Source organism: Salmo trutta, chromosome 14, assembly GCF_901001165.1.
Source record: "Salmo trutta chromosome 14, fSalTru1.1, whole genome shotgun sequence".
Classification (NCBI taxonomy): domain Eukaryota; kingdom Metazoa; phylum Chordata; class Actinopteri; order Salmoniformes; family Salmonidae; genus Salmo; species Salmo trutta.
This window is the reverse complement of record NC_042970.1, coordinates 18,644,479-18,658,775: the sequence shown is the minus strand read 5'-3', so window position 1 is coordinate 18,658,775 and position 14,297 is coordinate 18,644,479. Positions and strand designations below refer to the sequence as shown.

The 14,297-nt window shown below is 40.1% G+C and overlaps 1 protein-coding gene and 1 pseudogene across 1 annotated transcript; one reads left to right on the top strand and one right to left on the bottom strand.

Moving 5' to 3' along the window:
- Nucleotides 1–3,721: 3,721 nt before the first annotated feature.
- LOC115207548 (probable G-protein coupled receptor 173) lies at nucleotides 3,722–6,702 on the top strand. Its single transcript, XM_029774717.1, has one exon. It carries the CDS (start codon nucleotides 4,972–4,974, stop codon nucleotides 6,091–6,093), a length of 1,122 nt encoding a protein of 373 aa, XP_029630577.1. The 5' UTR covers nucleotides 3,722–4,971; the 3' UTR covers nucleotides 6,094–6,702.
- Nucleotides 6,703–9,384: 2,682 nt separating this feature from the next.
- Nucleotides 9,385–13,779, bottom strand: LOC115207075 (toxin MIT1-like; annotated as a pseudogene).
- Nucleotides 13,780–14,297: the final 518 nt, after the last annotated feature.

Here is a 14,297-nt window from a genome sequence, read left to right as displayed (position 1 = left end):
GAAAATGCAGGTATAAAAACACAGGAGATAATGGGTGTCACGTGTGCTCCCTCTCCGGCCTCTAGGTCACCAGGCTGCTTGTTAAGGCGCACATCTGTCACCATCGTTACGCGCATTAGCGCAATATGACACTCACCTGGACTCCACCACCTCCTTGATTACTTGCCCTACATATGTCACTCCCCTTGGTTCCTTCCCCAGGTGTCATTGTTTCTGTTTCAGTTTCATGTCTGTGCTTTGTTCGTGTTTCTTGTTTTGGATTATGGTGCGTTTATTTATTGAAACACTCACTCTGTGAACTTGCTTCCCGGCTCTCAGCGCACATCGTTACAATGGGGACAAATGGGAGACACCTGATGGGGGTGGAGACAAGCACAAGACAGTTGAAAGAGATCAGAGATTACCTTTGGTAAAAAATATTTGTAGAATACTCTAAAATCTCAGGATATAAAATGAATGTGGAAAAAAATGTAATAATGGCAATAGGAAAATTTTAAATAATAACTTACGATGTAAAGCAATCCTTTGTCACGATTGCTAGGAGTGGTGGTAGGAGTCAGGCGCAGAGAGCAGAGGTAAGGAAAAATTAGATTTATTTTCTCTGGTACGACACGGTCGACGCCAACACAACAGGCGTGTGAACAAAATTACCAACCCATACACAACGGACACACAGTCCGGAAAGAAAATAAACCAAGCAGATCGCCAGCACATCAAACAAGCACACTGACGATAAAATAATCCTGCACAAACCTGGGCGGGCTAAACAGGCTTAAATAACCACAAATCAACACACACAAATAAGGAACAGGTGCAAACAATAGACATACCAACAGAAAAGGAAAAAGGGATCAGCGGCGGCTAGTAGGCCGGCGACGACGACCGCCGAGCGCTGCCCGAGCAGGCAGGGGAGCCACCTTCGGTGGGACTCGTGACACAAAAAAAATATTGAATATTTAGGATGCTTAATAAGTGACGACAAACAACAAGTACATAAAGATAAATTTATTCCATTACTGAACAATATGAAAGTAGATCTAATTAAATTGAACAATTTTCCCATAAATCTTACAGGTACAATGAACCTCTTCAGAATGGCATGGCTTCCAAAGTGTTTGTATTTATTTTCAGAAATACCAATTACCCCACCAATCTTTAAAAAAGTATACTCAGTCATAACGGACCTTATATGGGCAAATAAAATTTAAAATTCAGGTGGTATACAGAAGAAAGCCCTATTTGGTTAAATACAAAGTCCATATTATGGCAAGAACAGCTTTTTTTCAGTCGCATAAACCATCACCTCATCACCTACGTTCATTAGAGTTTACTGCACCTGAGATTGCAGCCCAAATCAATGCTTCACAGAGTTCAAGTAACAGACACATCTCAACATCAACTGTTCAGAGGAGACTGCGTGAATCAGGCCTTCATGGTCAAATTGCTGCAAAGAAACCACTACTAAAGGACACTCTCTTTGGCTAAGAAACACGAGCAATGGACATTAGACCAGTGAAAAACTGTCCTTTGGTCAAATTTTTGAGTTTTGGTTCCAACCGCCGTTGTCTTTGTGAGACGCAGAGTAGGTGAACGGATGATCTCTGCATGTGTGGTTCCGACCGTGAAGCATGGAGGAGGAGGTGTGATGGTGTGGGGGTGCTAAACTGGTGACACTGTCTGTGATTTATTTAGAATTCAAGGCACACTTAACCTGCATGGCTACCAAAGCATTCTGCAGTGATATGCCATTCCATCTGGTTTGCGCTTAGTGGGACTATCATTTGTTTTTCAACAAGGCAATGACCCAACACACCTCCAGGTTGTGTAAGGGCTATTTGACCAAGAAGGAGAGTGATGGAGTGCTGCATCAGATGACCTGGCCTCCACAATCACCCGACCTCAACCCAATTGAGATGGTTTGGTATGAGTTGGACAGCCAGCAAGTGCTCAGCAGATGTGGGAACTCCTTCAACACTGTTGGAAAAGCATTCAAGGCGAAGCTGGTTGAGAGAATGCCAAGCGTGTGCAAAGCTCTCATCAACACAAAGGGTGGCTACCTTGAAGAATCTAAAATATATTTAACACTTTTTTGGTTACTACATGATTCTATATGTGTTATTTCATTGTTTTGATGTCTTCACTATTATTCTACTATGTAGAAAATAGTAAAAATAAAGAAAAACCCTTGAATGAGTAGGTGTGTCCAAACTTTTGACTGGTACTGTACAGTGGTGTAAAGTACTTAAGTAAAAATACTTTGAGGTACTACTTAAGTCGTTTTTTTGGGTATCTGTACTTTGCTTTACTATTTATATTTTTGACAACTCCTACTTTTACTCCATTACATTCCTAAAGAAAACAATGTACTTTTTACTCCATACATTTTCCCTGACACCCAAAATGATTAGTTACATTTTGAATGCTTAGCAGGACAGGAAAATGATCCAATTCACACAATTATAAAGAGAACATCCCTGGTCATCCCAACTGCCTCTTATCTGGCAGACTCACTAAACACAAATGCTTCGTTTGTAAATTATGTCTGAGTGTTGGAGTGAGCCCCTGGCCATCCATAAATTTAAAAAACAAGAGAAGTGTGCCATCTGGTTTACTTAATATAATGAATGTGAAATGATTTATACTTTTAATTTTGATACTTAAGGATATTTTAACAATTACCTTTACTTTTCATACTTAAGTATATTTAAAACCAAATACTTTTAAACTTTTACTCAAGTAGTATTTTACTTGTTGACTTTCACTTTTACTTAAGTCATTTTTTATTATGGTATCTTTACTTTTACTCAAGTATGACAATTGGGTACTTTTCCACCACTGGTACTGTATGTCAATGTGATATTTTTTGTTTTGTTTTATTATAAATTTGCAAAAAAATCTAAAAACCTGTTTTTCCATTGTCATTGTGGGGTATTGTGTGTAGATTGATGAGGAAAACAACTATTTCATCAATTTTAGAATAAGGCTGTAATGTAGTAAAATGTGGAGGGGTTTGAATACTTTCCGAAGGCACTGTATATACTATATATGGTCTATGGGCTACCTACATGTACATGTGACCAGTGACCTATAACCCCATGTGAGAGTTCCCCTAGTGTACAAAATCCATAGACAGACAATATACAACACATTAAATCAAACGAGCACAAGCAGGCCAACATATTAGGCAAGACTAAACACTACTTCCTGGGCATAGCCCATACATTTGATGTCTTATTCTCCCTGTGATCCAGAGTCACCTGCCATTCACCAAGTTACTGCCTATCTTTTTATTGATCATGACTTATTCAGTCTTTTGTATCTAGGTTTTTTAGGATAGGGGGCTAGAGGCTAGTTTTTTTCCCCTTCAAATTATGAGCTAAAGGAAATGGACCCTTAATGGACCTCTCTCTCTCTCTCTCTCTCTCTCTCTCTCTCTCTCTCTCTCTCTCTCTCTCTCTCTCTCTCTCTCTCTCTCTCTCTCTCTCTCTCTCTCTCTCTCTCTCTCAACTAGGCTGCAGATGGCACTAGTGAATCACAGCTGCCAGATTTGTGTTATCAACTCCATTGACATGCTAATGTTTAATGTATTCAAATATCCTATATTTTGCCATATTACAGTATGTGCATACAGTTTGTTAAATAAGATAGATATTTATCTAACACATCGCATATAATTGGTGATAGAAATATGTGGGCTTCTGTCTTATAACTATTCAATTGTCAAATTATGGTCGGTTAAAAACAATTGTGGGGATATAGTCTAATAGGTCTAGCATACTTGGTGGTGCCAACCAATCATGTTGGCAAAATTGTGTAAGCCTACCCTGCATATTGACCAGTCAAAATGGGACTGCATTTGAAAATATGTGACTAAAACAGTAGAAACCGGAATAGAAACCCTTTATATAGGCTACTATGGTGGCATTCTTCATAATGCAGCTGTCCTGTATGACCTGTATGTCTATGCATTCACTCAATGACTTATATTTCAAATGAGATGATCATAATTAGGATTTTAGGTTAGGTTGGTTGTAAACACATGACTGTGCCTTTAAAGCTGCCTCAGTGTAAAAGGAACTGAGCAGTCTGAAACGATTGAATTTGACAAGCCTTTCTAGACATGGAAAATCATGCCTTGGGAATGCATGAGACAGGATCCAATTATTGAATGATTCCATGTAGCGCCGCAGACTAATGTACGCGCACAGGAGATCGGACAACTGTTTCTGATCCGAGGACGTGGATTAGCCTACATTTAATCTATCTCGACATTAGCCGGCGCTGTTCAGTGTCTCTCCACCTTATCATAATCTTTTCCTCAAATGCAAACCGACGGTTGTAGTTTATAGACATGCATTAGTTTTTATTGCTGGATGTATTCATACGCCATGCCTTCGATTGAGTGGACTGAACACTGGTTTGGCTATAGTCTACCCAACCCTATTAATTGCGTGCTGAAGAGATGATGACGGCCTGTCCTCCGATTTATGTTTATTTATTCCTCAAGACGAACGAGAACCTCAGCATCAGTGGAAATGGAGATGTGTTTTTGAAATGTCTGGCATTCAAACGGATCCATTTAAGATGGTGTGTGCAAAGACTGCATGTTTCAGAGCAATATGTTTGCTATCAGCTGAAAATGGAACTACGAACATGGGTGTAGCCTATTTCATATTCGAAACGGAAACTTGTGAGATGAAGGATAACAAGAAAATACATTTCGATGGATCTCAGTCGCTTCTGAAATCAGGCAATGCTTCAAACCCAGGAGAATAATGAATGATATTATAAAACGGTTAAAACCTAGATGCTGTTCACGGTGAGGTAGTGTAACATAATCGTGCATCATGTTAATTTCTTGCTGGCCAATTTTTATCAATCATTGATAGGCCTACTTCGACCGGGGAAGCACAACCACTTGATGTGGGAGTATAGAATACACGCGCCTTTGACAATAGCTTGGTTACATAGATGGCAAATTCAAGCGAGTTTGGGGAAAGCAATCCCACGCTACATAATTATGCCATCACCGCCTCTGCGGTGAAACTGGCCTCGCTCGGTCTGATCATTTGCATCAGCCTTGTCGGGAATGCGGCGTTGTCCCTGCTAGTGCTGAAAGACATCTCCCTTCACAAGGCTCCGTATTATTTTCTACTTGATCTGTGCTTGGCAGATGTAATACGGTCTGCCGTGTGTTTGCCCTTTGTGATGATATCAATCAACAACCGTTCCACCTGGACGTACAGCATTATACGTTGCAAAATTATCGCGTTCCTGTCGGTCCTTTTTTGTTTCCATGTAGCGTTTCTGCTCTTCTGCGTCAGTGTCACCAGATACATGGCGATTGCACACCACAGGTTTTATTCCAAACGAATGACATTGTGGACATGTGTGGCAGTGATTTGCATGGTCTGGACCCTCTCTGTCGCTATGGCTTTCCCCCCTGTATTTGACGTTGGCACCTACAAATTCATCCATGAAGAGGAACAATGCATTTTCGAGCACCGATATGTGAAAGCTAACGACACCCTGGGTTTCATGTTGATGCTGGCTGTCATCGTGGGAACAACACACGTTGTTTACATAAAAATGTTGTGTTTCGTGTACGACCACCGCAAGATGAAACCCGCTCAGCTTGTCCCAGCTATAAGCCAAAACTGGACCTTCCACGGGCCAGGTGCCACTGGGCAGGCAGCCGCCAATTGGATTGCAGGATTTGGACGCGGTCCCACCCCACCAACGTTGGTGGGAATCAGACAAACGTCGCATAATGGAAACAGAAGGCTGCTTGTCTTGGATGAATTTAAAATGGAGAAACGCATAGGGAAAATGTATTACATGATAACCCTGGCGTTTCTTATCCTCTGGGCCCCGTACATTGTTACTTGCTACATTCGAGTGTTTGTCAAAGGAGGCACAATTCCACAGGTTTACCTGACTGCGGCCGTGTGGATGACGTTCGTTCAGGCGGGGGCGAATCCCATTATTTGTTTCATATTCAACAAGGAGCTGAGATCGCGCCTCAGAGCCAGTTTCCCATGTTGTCTCAGCACACAGACACCTATGTCTATGGAGCCATACTGTGTCATCTGATACGTTCTACTGCTGTTTTAGACAAGGGAAAACGAACAGAACTGTCATGTTGGTTTTGAAGCCTTAGGTGATATTACTCTGTTGCTATGCTTGTCCAATTTTCCCACACAGGCTGAAGGCCATATTTTGTGATTTGCACTTACAGAAAGTGCAAAATGTTGCCAATCTGTATTTCGAATAGGCCTATTAATAATGTTGCATATTTGAAGAATCTCATTGGTATATTATTTGACTAATGTAGGCCTATGGCAATTCAGTTAGAAGAACATAAGACAATTCTGTACATTCTCTAAAGCTGTTTATTTCTTTATTCTGAACTTTTTAAAATCAAATATGTTGTAGCTTTCATAAAATCTTCTTAGAATTATTTGTGTGGAGAAGGTGATAAAATAAACTTTTACAGTCTTTTGCAAATACATTTTCTTCCTGGATTTTAACATGTGTTGATAAAAATGTATACCTTGCACATTCCCTGTAAAAAAGACAAATTACATGTTTTTTTCTATGGACAAGGACAATGGAACTCTAAAAGAAGCAAAGCATCAGTGCTGCAGAGAGATGTTTGCTATGTTTGTACTTCTGAGTAAATAAACAACAGATTAATGATTAGTATTGATTTGATTCTGTTATACAGGTTACTGAACAATATCTGTTCTGTGTTTCAATACAATAACAATATAGACACATCCTATTTTCTACCACTCATCCTCAAATGCTAACTTCCAATTTACCCTATTTTGTTGTACTCCCTCTATAGCACAAGATGTGGGGGGTTGTATTACCCTGAAACAATATAATTATACTAAAATTGTGGTATCTGGGCAGATCATGTTTTCATTGTGATCAGCTAACTTGTTACCATACTATTACCATGTTATTACCACTTTATTCTGCACTGTAATGTAAAATGCTACCATCATTCATGTGCCCGAGTATTTAGCTGGCCTTAGGAAGTTTGTGCTTCTGAAAAAGCAGTGCAGCAAGAGTCCAGTTTGCCTCTGCTCACACACTCCATTCTTCTCATAAGACTTTAGCCAGCATGCACCTTTCAGTATGTAAAAAATCCAACAGTGTATAATAGAGTCATTATTCTGATCACTGCTTGTCTCAGTTACAGCCATGTAAATGAACATTTGTCAGCTAATTGGAGTCCTTAATCTTTGTAGCCCGGGTTTACTTCCCTAGGGGGAAGTGGGATAGAGTGGGAACTGCTGAGCTGATGTTTCTGGGTAGAGCATCCCGGTGTACCTACAGTATACCTACTGTGCACCCTCCCTCCCTTCCCTGGCCTGGCCCAGCATCACTGCATTTATAACCATTACCATCACAACATGCCTGCTCCGCTCTACTCCCAGCATGACTGTTGCTTCTGAGCGACTGAAACGTTCTCACCTGTGAATTCTCTCATGCAGTATCATTTCAGATCAGGCATTTTTTTATACAACAGCTCTGCCCCAGGAGACCTCTCTCTGCTGCTTTGCTTATAAGTGCCTCTTGAACATTTTTGCATGTACACGGCCATATTGTTGACCCCACATTTGCCTCTGTTAGTTTCTCAGAGGCAGTTTTGCACACCTGAAATATGTTCAAAATGCAATAACATTTCATCCCTAGAGTAAGTTTGGATGAAGTCTGAGTTATTGCAAAGAGTTTATGGTGCCATTGTCTGAATATACCTTCGAAATGGCAAGGCTCTCCACGTTGTGGCTTATTCAAGCCAATGTCATAATTGTATACTGTTCTATTAGCATGGGAGGGACTGTTTGGCTCGCAAAACTTGATTATCGGCTTTGTAATAGGCTGTGTTTGCATTACACAAACTGCACCACAGCTTAATTTATGGTATAGCTCATCTCTCAGCTTAACATCATTGTACAGGCAACTTGGTTATATTTTTTGTTTTTCCATCAAAAGAACAATTTCTGTACATTGTCATGGTACACTACTTGGCCCTAATAAACGTATTATCAACTTATTGAGATACAAATTTTACGGTCTGTCAGATACTGTCAGCTTTGACCAATGAATTTATATTAATTGCAGAAGATACCCACCCCATCTGTGAGTACGCTCTATATTTGGGACATTGCTCCATTAAGAAGCCAAGCTTTATGAATATTGAGAAACTAGTCTGAAATGTAACTAGATCTGAATAACACAGTTTCCCATGAATAAAGAATGAGATTAATATGAGTCAACGAACATCGGACAAATCTAATTATAGCTTTGAGCTTTAAATAAATGCCCTGTAAAATGTAGCCAGAAAATTACACAATTTCAGAGCTGTCGGATTTCTGGAGACCTGCTTCCTCTTAACAGAGAAAGCTCTCTTTGTTAAAGTGAGAGGCAAATAGCACTTTCTGTTTTAACCTCTAAATGCCCAAACTCTTCAAATTATTGGGAAGCTAGGATGCTGCTTTGTTAGGGTGGCGGGTAGCCTAGTGGTTAGAGCATTGGGGCAGTAACTGGAAGGTTGCTGGATTGAATCCCCGAACTGACAAGGTAAAAATCTGTTCTGCCCCTGAATTTTACCTTCATTTAACTAGGCAAGTCAGTTAACAACAAACTCTTACTTACAATGACAGCCTAGGAACAGTGGGTTAACTACCTTGTTCAGGAGTAGAACAGATTTTTACTTTGTCAGCTCAGGGATTTGATCCAGCAACCTTTTGGTTACTGGCTCAATGCTCTAACCACTAGGCTACCTGCCACCCCAAGGTGGTTAACCCAGTGTTCCCCGGTAGGCCGTCATTGTAAATAAGAATTTGTTCTTAACTGACTTGCCTAGTTAAATAAAGGTAAAAAAAATATATGAATAATTAACTACAATAGTAGTGAAGTATGGGTCTGTCTCTCTCCCTCCATCATGTGCATGTCACTCATATGGCAAGGGGCTGAAGCTAATTGGTTGAACTCAAATTGCTAGGGGGCTGTCCACAATAGGGGAAAATGGCATAGGTCAGTTTCCAGATTTTTTTTTTTACTTTGGCGACTACTAAATACTTTTAAACCTCCCACTTTGTGCTGGATGTGTCAATGTGTAGATCATACATGCATAATCTATGAGTTGAAATACACAATTAGCCATGAAATAGCACAGCTTCCAGAAATCCAATTGCTTCAAACAAGGGATTTCATGGCTAATTGAGTAATTCTACTCATAGATTATGCATGTATGATCTACACATTGACACATCCAGCCCAAAGTGGGAGGTTTAAAATGTACTTAGTGGTCGCTAAAGTTCCAGAGCATGTTTTTAAGGAGGACAAACAAATTGTCTTTTGCAAATCTAAGTCAACCTGAAATGTATCTTTAATAAATGTCCTGAAAACATTTTCCAAACTGCTAATGTAGGCATAGTAAATCACTAGCTGCATTTTTGGTGGTTGTCCTCAGAGGTAGTATTCTTGGTACATGTACGGGGAAAGACATTTTGATTTGCCCTCGGATGTGGTGATACATGCCAGATTTGGAAGACATGGGCATGTGTGGTGTAGTCTTTTGCCAAAGAAGGGAACCTGGAAACAGAGACAGATATACATACAGTAGGTGAACGAATATGTTATAGCATCTTTTGTAAGGAAATCTGGACTCTTTCGTTACAACTTTCAGTAGAGACAGATTGACTAGTGAGATGTACAGAACTTGGCCCACCTTGTGACTCAAGCAGTGGCACTCGTCTCCCTCCTGTCCCATAGGGGCACACATCCTCAGGCTTCGGATCCATAAGCTGACCGCACATCACATCCCCCCTCCACACTGAGAGTCCTTCTCACAGGCCTGAAGAGATCACACAAAATATAGAGTTGAAAGAAAAACAAACTTTAAAGAAAACTGAGAGGCATTAAGTGAGAACATTGCTAGAAGCCAAAGCATTTCTACAGCAATTGATTTGTGTTGGTAATGATTGGGCTACTATACAGTGGGCTCAAATTACTGGCACCCCTGACTGGCAATGCACAAACAATACTTAAAATATAAACATAATTATAGAGAAACTCAAAATGTCCTCCAAATCAAGGTTTCACAATTAATGGCACCCTTAAAGATTATTGTAAATAACATCTACCAAAAACTTAAGTGGAATTTAATTATCTAACTCTTAAGGAACTATATTGAGCCATCACATCACTTCCTGTTTCACTAGGGTATAAAAATGTCGTAACACACATGCAATATCCCTCTGTCATCCAACACCATGAAGAAAACAAAAGAACTGGCAGTTCAAAAGAGACAGATGGTCGTAGACCTTCATAAATCTGGTAATGGCTACAAGAAGATCCACAAACGATTGAATATACCACTGAGCACTGTCAGGGCAATGATAAAAACATTCAAAAGATATGGAACAGTTGAAAACCTCACGGATAGAGGACACAAATGCATTTTGCCCCCCGGGATAGGGAGGAAGATGGTAAGAGAAGCAACAAAATCCCCAAGAATCACTGTGAAAGAATTGCAGACCTTTGTGGCGTCTTGGGGTCACCAGGTTTCAAAAAGCACCATCAGACGCCACCTCCACAACCACAGGGTCTTTGGAAGGGTTTCCAGAAGAAAGCCCTTTCTGACTCCAAGACACAGACGCAAGCGCTTGGATTTTGCCAAATGTCAATTAAATTATGACTGGAAGGTGACTGGTCAGATGAGAACAAAATTGAACGTTTTGGTCAGATACAGCATCGGCATGTTTGACGTCGAAACAGAGATGCATACAAGGAGAGGAACCTCATACCCACGGTGAAATATGGAGGGGGGTCAGTGATGTTTTAATTCCAGAGGTCCAGGGGCACTGGTTAAGATTGATGGCATAATGAATTCCACCAAGTATCAGGCAATTTTGGCTGACAATCTGGTTGCTTCTGCCAGAAGGCTGGGACTTGGCCGTAGGTGGACTTTCCAACAAGACAATGACCCGAAACATACCTCAAGATCCACACAGAAATGGTTCTGTGACAACAAAATCAATGTTCTGCCATGGCCATCTCAGTCGCCGGACCTCAATCCAATCAAAAACCTGTGGGTTGAGTGGAAGAGTGCAGTTGATAAGCGCAAACCCAAGAATGTGAAGGATCTTGAAAGGATCTGCATAGAGGAATGGTCCAAAATCCCTCCAAATGTGTTCCTTAACCTTGTCAAACATTACAGGAAAAGACTCCATGCTGTTATCCTTGCCAGAGGTGGTTGCACTAAGTACTAAATGAGGAGTGCCAATACTTATGAAACCTTGATATTGGTTAAATAATTGTTTGATTTTGGTTGGTTCCATTGAAACATTAATAAGGTACAGTATTTCTCATATGTTGGTATTTTGAGTTTCTCTATAATTATATTGTTTATATTTGTTTAAGCATCGTTTGTGTATTGCCAGTCAGGGGTGCCAGTAATTTTAGAGCCCACTGTATAATACATGAAGGCTATCATGAGTATTCTCAAAACGATCCAGAAATTGCTCAGAAGGATATGAACAACTTGAGTGACTGCTCTCACTTCAAATGAAGTGAAGGAGAGAGATGAGGGAGGAGTGAGCTAATTTATTGTGACATTCTGAGGAAAATTTGTTTACGTTTCATGGCTGCATGCACCTATCTCAGTTCATATTAGCATCCCTATGCGTGCACTGTTCTGGCATTTTTCCCCCCTCATCTATTATATTCCATACACAAATTGGATACCAAATAGCCATTGAAGTTGATAAAACAAAGTATGCCCAGGTATTTAAACCTAGAGATATTAGGAACCCCTAGGAAATTCTGCTAAAACTATATATATACACATACACAGTACCAGTCAAAAGTTGACACACCTACTCATTCAAGGTTTTTTCTTTTTACTATTTTCTACATTGTAGAGTGTGCAAAGTTGTCATCAAGGCAAACGGTGGCTAGTTTGAAGAATCAAAAATATATTTTGATTTGTTTAACAGGTTTTTGGTTACTACATGATTCCATATGTGTTATTTCATTGTTTTGATGTCTTCACTATTATTCTACAATGTATAAAATGGTAAAAATAAAGAAAAACCCTGGAATGAGTAGGTGTCCAAACTTTTGACTGGTACTGTATATATATATTAAACAATGCAACTACACAAATAGCAAACACGTTGCATGGTACCTGAAGTACCATAGGTACTATGTAACAATGTGTACGTACGTACGTACCTGCATCGTACTGCCTCTGTCACGCTCGTCATAAGAATGAGGAGACCAAGGCGCAGCATTCCACATGTTTAATAAAGGAAACTCACCAAAACAACACACCACACCACACCACACCACACCACACCACACCACACCACACCACACCACACCCATGGCATGCATAACCTACACATAAACAAGATCCCACAACTCAAGGAGTGAAAAAGGGCTGCCTAAGTATGGTTCCCAATCAGAGACAACAATGGACAGCTGCCTCTGATTGGAAACCACACTCAGCCAAAACAAAGAAATAGAAAAACTAGATTGCCCACCCCACATCACACCCTGACCTAACCAAACTAGAGGAAAATAAACGTCTCTAAGGTCAGGGTGTGACAGCCTCTGCAAAAGCTTATTTTAAGTTATATAAAGTTGGACCAATATTATATTAAAACCTGTTTCCTTGTTAAAGCCATCACATTCAACTTTTCCAAGGAACATGAATTGACAAAATTATTCCATTATACATAGATTGGTTATACTATGTTGGAGAAATAAAACCTTATTTGACATATTATTTGACACTGGTTTCACCAGAAGGAACTATTATGGTTACACAGTTAATGTAAAATATTAACTTATAAAACATGATAACAACATTTGTTTTACAGCAATAACGAAAGGATTGTGCTCTTCAATATGAGTTCCTAAGGCAATCTCACAGTTGGCTAGCCTCACATTGATAGAGAAAAATATGCAGACTTCCTGCAACATAATGCAAATGTTCTTCTCTGTGTATAGCCAGCCTAGAGTTGATAATGATATATGTAAATCAAACATGATGTCATAAAGGCAGGTTGTAACTGTATTGTGTCTTCATGAGAGGCTTCTCATTACACTGAGATAATCTACTAAGAATCTATTAGATTTTGTGCACCCCCCCATTTAGATTTTGATAAATTATGATAATTATTTCATATTCATCCAAATCAAGCTTCCCATAACAAAATATAACATTTTCTATATTATCATTCACTCATAACTACACTCTTAGAAAAAAGGGTTCCAAAAGGGCTCTTCGGCTGTCCCTTTATACAGAGGGTTCTCCCAAAAGGTTCCTACCTGAAACCAAAAAGGGTTCAAAGGGTTCTCCTATTGGGACAGCCAAAGAACCCTTTAAGGTCCAGATAGTACCTTTTTATTCTAAGAGTGTAGTTGGCTCCCAAGACCTGTTGGCTTCCACTTACCCCTGTGATGACTGCTGAGGAGCCATCTGACACGAGCAGTAGACAGAATAGTAGGTAGCAGCTGGACCGCATGGTGAAGAAGAATAGTTCTCCAGCTCCTGTGTTCTACAGGGTGAAAGAGATGCTGTGTCTGCTGTGTGTACCTGAGTGTGTATGTGTGCGTTAGATTGACTTGGAAAGAGAGGTGGCCTCCAAACTCTTGTGTTGAGGGCAGAGAGAGGTTTATAAACCCAGCCTGCCATTCACAGTCTCAATGAGTCACTCAGCACCAGTATTGCCTCAGGAGAAAAAAAGAGAAGCCCCAAGGCAAGGCTCAACACGACAATATCCCTCTGGCATTCTCTATGGTGACGCCAATTCTTCCCATTCTTCTCCACCGTTACCATACTCATCCTTTGAGTGGTCTCAAACCTGTTGTTGTTTTGTCATCTTTAAGCAGACGATGAAGCATTATATCTTATTTTTTCCAAAATATCAATTTCCACACTTCAAGTAATATGCAGCCAGGTATTAAAATGATATGGTGGGGAAAGAAAAGCCACACACTCCGTTGCTCTGGTGCAATAAGTTTAAACAAATGTATATCGTCACTAAAATAATGCCACTCCAATGAAAATGTCAAAGCCAACTGAATGAGTACAGGAGAGTACAGGGTTTAATGCTTTTTTATGCACCAAGGCCATACTGTATGTGTGGGTAAACTGCCAATATTCAATCTGCTATTGGAACGGTTGTCATGACTACAACTCAAGGTCTCCTCTCCAACATGAAAGGAGGTGGCACTTGTGATTTCATTAAATATTTTTACACAGGGTG